The sequence below is a fragment of the Rhinopithecus bieti genome, unplaced genomic scaffold (assembly GCF_001698545.2).
Source record: "Rhinopithecus bieti isolate Rb0 unplaced genomic scaffold, ASM169854v2 scaffold_50877, whole genome shotgun sequence".
Classification (NCBI taxonomy): Eukaryota; Metazoa; Chordata; class Mammalia; order Primates; family Cercopithecidae; genus Rhinopithecus; species Rhinopithecus bieti.
The window spans coordinates 196,630-202,535 of NW_016821745.1; the positions used below are offsets into that span (position 1 = coordinate 196,630).

A 5,906-nucleotide genomic window follows, 5' to 3' on the forward strand; every position below is an offset into this window, starting at 1 on the left:
AAAAAAAAAAAAAACAGAGACGGGGTCTTACTGTGTTGCCCAGGCTGGTCTTGAACTCCTAGGCTCAAGTGATCCTTCTGCCTTGGCCTCCCGAAGTGCTGGGATTGCAGGCATGAGCTACCGTGTGGGGCCTGAACATAATTTCAAGAGGAGGATTTATAAAACCATTTAATCATATGATTGGTGTCATTTTCCCATTTGCCAAGGTAGTCTCACTTATAAAAAAAAAAAGGGAAAAGAAATGGCTAATTTCATCCGCTGCCTTTACTTGGGGTTAACGTGGTTCTTAAACACCTTCATCATGGAACTCTCAAAGTGGGTTCCCTTTCGGGTTCCTGGTGGTGGGTTTTGAAAGATAAGGGAAAGCACATTTTGAGCATATCTGGGTACCATGGTGCGGAACACTTGGGAACCAGAGCTGTTTCAGAGGAATCTCAAGTCTGCTTTTAGTTTTCAGAGACACGGCTTGTAACACATCAGAAGACACAATTTCCAGGACTCAAGCAGCAAGCCAGGATTCTAGGTTGGCTGCTGTGTCATCTTTGAAGTCAAGACCCTCCAAGAGTCCTCGTTTTGATGGTAATTCAGCCTAGGGAACTCATGTGAATACTACTATGTAGAAATAAAGCCTAGACCTTGAGTGAACATCTGTATATTGGTTGAAAATGATAGTGGTAACCATTGATCCCCCTTACTTCATTTGACATTTGGAAAATTCCAGGAATTACCATTTTTGCAATGAATATGGATACCACGTAGTACTTTGGTGTTATCTGCTTTTGAAAAATAAAGTCTTTGGTTCACCCGGTGGAAAAAAAAAACAACACTGACTTCCACAAAGATTCTAGGACCAAGGTCACATTCTGTTGCAGAGTTTCAACTGACCAAATAATTGCATGCTATTTAAATACGAAAAAAAAAGCCGGGGTGCAGTGGCTCACACCTGTAATCCCAGCACTCTGGCAGGCCGAGGCGGGTGGATCACCTGGTCAGGAGTTCGAGACCAACCTGGCCAACATGGCAAAACCCCATCTCTACTAAAAATACAAAAAAGTTGGGCATGAAGGCATGCGCCTGTAATCCCAGCTACTCAGGAGGCTGATGCAGAAGAATTGCTTGAACCCAGGAGGCAGAGGTTGCAGTGAGCCAACATCATGCCACTGAACTCCAGGCTGGGTGACACAGCGAGCCTGGGGCTCAACATGAATACATGAATGAATGAATGAATGAATGAACACACTAATGAATACAAAAAAATTCTCTAGTCTAATTAGCAAAACCTAAGCAGCATATATTCAAAAGGAGGATAATGTTAAAAAAGAGAAGCAGTATACCCCTCAAAATCTCAGACTAGTATACAAATCTGACAGTGCTTTTAACACTTCGCAAGTTATTACTGTAAAGCTGTCGTGGCTCAATTTAACTTCCAACATGTTCAACAAAACCTTGGCTTAACCATACTAAAATCTGATTAAAGCTGGAGTCCAGAATACTTAACAGTAATTTACGTCACTGTGGACCTAAATAAACATGTAGCAGTGGATCAAATAACCCTAAATGTGCCAGAAATCCTCAAAAATAACAGACCATACAAAAGACAAAAGAGAAAAAATGATTAGTGTGCAGTACTACCTACTATCTAGTGTTCATATGAAAACTTGGTAACAGATAAGAATGCAGGACAAGATTCAACGGTGTATGCCCCAGTCATACACCTACTAAAATATTTAAAAATCAAGGTGTAATACAACATATGACATGCAAGTGTAAACAGTGCCTTCAGATCTGTTGGACCTGCACACCAGTACTTCAGCACCAAGGAAGGAAGGCCCATGGTGTGTGATTCAAACACAGGAAGAGTCTGGTATCTCAGGAGAGATGCAGAATAGCTGGCAGCCACAGACCTTTTAAGTCCTCAAACAAAAACTATCAACACACACAAAGCCAAGGATACACAAGGTAGACTGTTCTAACAGCATGCACCCCATAGCTATCATTCTGCTAATTTTTAAAAGTCAGCATTTATAAAACTGTACCCTCAGGAGTGCAGGAAATCTCACTGCTTTTAAAGGTTAACAGCCTGTTCTAAATTCCTACTTCAACATCATGCAAGAGACACTCAGCAACTTGTATGTTCTCACAAATAACTATAACGAATCTACTCTCTAATGACCTCTATCATAAAGGTATGTAAGTTTCATCATTACTGAAAGTACTGTACACATATTACATGCTTATCCACTGATAAGGTTTGGCTGTATCCCCACCCAAATCTCAACTCGAGTTTTATCTCCCAGAACTCCCAGGTGTTGTGGGAGGGACCCAGGGGAGGTAACTGAATCAGGGGGACTGGTCTTTCCCGTACTATTCTCATGACAGTGAATAAGCCTCACAAGACCTGATGAGTTTACAAGGGGTTTCCGCTTTTGCTTCTTCCGCGTTCTCCTGCTGCCACCATGTAAGAAGTGCCTTTCGCCCTCCGCCATGTTTATAAGACCTCCCCAGCCATGTGGAACTATTAAGTCAAATTAAACCTCCTTTTCTTCCCAGTCTTGGGTATGTCTTTATCAGTAGCATACACACAGACTAATACATCCATTAACTTATTCAAGAAGAGCAAAGTATTTCTGTCTTCGTTCTATAATCTGTCAAGCTGTTAACACTATTGATAAGAACAGTGTGGGCCTCAAGTGTTCAGCATAGGATTCCTCAGTGTGGGAAACCTCACTCCATCGGTGACAACATCAGGGCCTGCCTGACCTCTCCTCCGTGGGCTGCTTCTACTAGGTTCCTTGGCAGAGGTTTCAAATCACCTGAAGGCAACGTTAGCTCTGCCCAACAGTAGTCATCCTGACTTGGCTTTTTTTTTTTTTTTTTTTTTTTTGAGAGACAGGGTCTTGGCTCGGTTGCCCAAGCTGGAGTGCAGTGGCACGAACATGGCTCATTGCAGCCTCAACCTCCTGGGTTCAAGCAACTGTCCTGCCTCAGCCTCTGGAGCAGCTGGGACTACAGGCATATGCCACCACACCTTTTTTTTTTTTTTTTTGGTCAAGACAGTATCTCATTTTGTTGCCCAGGCTGGTCTCAAACCCCTGAGCTTGAGACTGACCCTCCCACCTAGACCTCTCGAAGTACTGGGATTAGAGGTGTAAGCCACTTGCCTGGCCGTAATTTAGCATTTTAAAATGAACTATCTCAGCTACGCACAGTGGCTCACATCTATAATTGCAGCAATCTGGGAGGCCAAGGCGAGAGGATCACTTGAGCCCAGGAGTTTGAGACCAGCCTAAGCAACATAGTGAGACTCTCTTTATTTTTCCATTAAAATTTAAAAATTAATCAAAATGAACTATTTGGCCCAAAAACAAAGTTAATTTTATCTTCAGGCCCACTAAGTCTAGCAGTATAAACTTCATTATTTTTTTTTTTTTTTAAGCTAACAGAGCAGAGAGTTTATTCAGAGTACACACCAAGAGAGATGTGGGTTGTCCTGACTGGACAACAGCCCATAGAGTCCTGTGTTGTGGTTTTTATTAGATCAGACTTTCTCTTTTTTTTTTTTGCATTGTTATTTTTTTTTTATTATACTAACTATTCCAGGCTAACTGCTCTCTAGCTATGTTAAAATCTAACAATCTGTCTCATGATGTCTCTGCTGTACACTCTACATTCACAGTTAGCACTTCATTAATTAAACAGACTGAGGTTACTGTGAGAGCCTTCTATGGCTGGAACTGCCCTCCTCACATTGGCCAGGCCCTGGTCACACAGATGGAGGTGCAACAGGCAGTGGTGCAGTTCTCAAACTTTCATATGAATCAGAAGGGACTCCAATGGCAGAGGCTGGAGCCCAACAATCACACCAGGAAAATCCGAGTGCTACCTACTCTGGGCCCCTGCCTTGCAAAAGGGCACTCAAGAGTGCCAAGTCAGCTCCATTTTCAAAGTCCAAAGTAAAAGATGTTTGGGATTATTTCACATCCTTGGTAACTTCGTCATCGACTTCAGATATAAACCAAGTGACTAACGAAGAGCAAAGCCCAGACCTAGACTGCAAATGCTCCTTGTTAACTGCTCTGTCAAATTAAACTACATGGCATTCAAAGACTGGTATACTACACTAAAAGTCGTTTTCATAGGCAACAGAAAAAGTTACACTACTCAATTACCAATGTACCACTGTGCAGATGCATTATCTCAGAAATAAAATTTACTTACGCTTTCTTAATATCCTCGGGTGAGGCATGTCTCTGCACGCCTAGAACTTCATAGTAATCCACCATGTTTTAAGAGATTGTTGGAATGGGTCCTGCAAGTAAAAACAGGTGGTCAGTGATGAGGATGCTGGGGATAGGCAAGTCACGGTGGTGGGATGGGTCTGGAGAGGGAGGAAGAGATGGTGTCACCTTAGCACCTACTGGCCTACAGAGGGAACTTCCACTAGAGCTAACCACTAGCCTGGCTGGGCCAAGACCTTGTCTGGGAACTGGTTCCCAGATTCATGCCCGAAGACCCTTCTAGAGATGGGGAAAAAAGCTCTGAAATAGCCTAATTAAAGCCTAAACTAAATAAAAACAACAGGTGAGTCTGAGGCAGAGACTCCATGCCACTTGACCACTAGCTGACAGAGTCTGTCGTGTGTTCCTAGACACGGTCTGTGCTCAGGGAACGTCAGTTACCTCTTTCATTCAAAGCATTCCTATGCCAGGCGTTGGGGAAGACCGTGGGGCTCCAAGGACAAACATGTTGTCCCTGCCCCGAACCAACTTCACATGGGAACAACAGAAAGCCATCCTTCCACCATTCTGTCACCCACACAAGGGAACAATAAAAGCCCTCCCACATATCTCCCAAAAGAGAAAGACCTTTGAGTACACACTGGTTAGTGTAACTTTACCCTCTGGTTCCAAGCTCCCATCCATTCCTCTACCAAACAAAGACAATACTGCCCTGCTGACCACACGAATTAGATGGTATCACTACCGATTAGAAGGTGGAAAGAAAACCAGCAGCAGAGATTCGCTCCCTACGTTCCCCTATGGTTTACGTGGTTCAACCTTGTTACTTCTCCAGGCAGTAAAATGCTCCACGAAACCCATTCTGCTCCTGCCAGCTCTAAAGGAGGATGCAGCCTCTGGTCCCACAGGGAGGAACTGCATACATACTACATACATACTACATACATACTGCATACATACTGCATACATACTGCATACATGCTGCTGCTTTAAGACATGATGTTTCTTAACCAATTTACCTCTTTATATTTCACTGGCTAACCTACTCTATTAAATCAACAATCAAGAATCTGCACAGCCTGGCGCGGCAATTCGCATCCCTAATCCCAGCACTTTGAGAGGCCAAGGCGGGTGGATCACAGGGTCAGGAGATCGAGACCATCTAGGCCAACCAACATGGTGAAACTCCGTCTCTACTAAAAACACAAAAATTAGCCGGGTGTGGTGGCACACGCCTGTAGTCCCAGCTATTTGGGAGGCTGAGGCAGGACAATCTCTTGAACCTGGGAAGTGGAGGTTGCAATGAGCCAAAATCGCACCACTGCACTCCAGCCCGGGCAACACAGGGAGACTCCGTCTCAAAAAACAAAACAAAACCAAAAAAAGGCCGGGTGCAATGGCTCACACCTGTAACCCCAGCATTTTGGGAGGTTGAGGTGGGTGGATCACTTGAGGTCAGGAGTTCGAGATCAGCCTGGCCAACATGGTGAAACCCCATCTCTACTAAAAATACAAAAATTAGTCGGCGTCACGGTGCACATCTGTAGTCCCAGCTATTCAGGAGGCTGAGGCAGGAGAATCACTTGAACCCAGGAGGCGGAGGCTGCAGTGAGCTGAGATCGTGCCACCACACTCCAGCCTGGGCAACAGAGCAAGACTGTCTCAAAA

General features: G+C 44.2%; 1 protein-coding gene across 3 annotated transcripts in view; it reads right to left on the reverse strand.

Moving 5' to 3' along the window:
* Nucleotides 1-5,906, reverse strand: part of DNAJB6 (DnaJ heat shock protein family (Hsp40) member B6) — an 84,353-nt gene that overhangs the window by 57,678 nt on the left and 20,769 nt on the right. For all 3 annotated transcript variants that reach the window (XM_017860561.1, XM_017860560.1, XM_017860559.1), the window contains exon 2: nt 4,219-4,309. In XM_017860561.1, coding sequence (XP_017716050.1) covers nt 4,219-4,283 — 65 coding nt within the window. In that variant the 5' untranslated portion in view covers nt 4,284-4,309. The remainder of the gene's footprint in view (nt 1-4,218; nt 4,310-5,906) is intronic.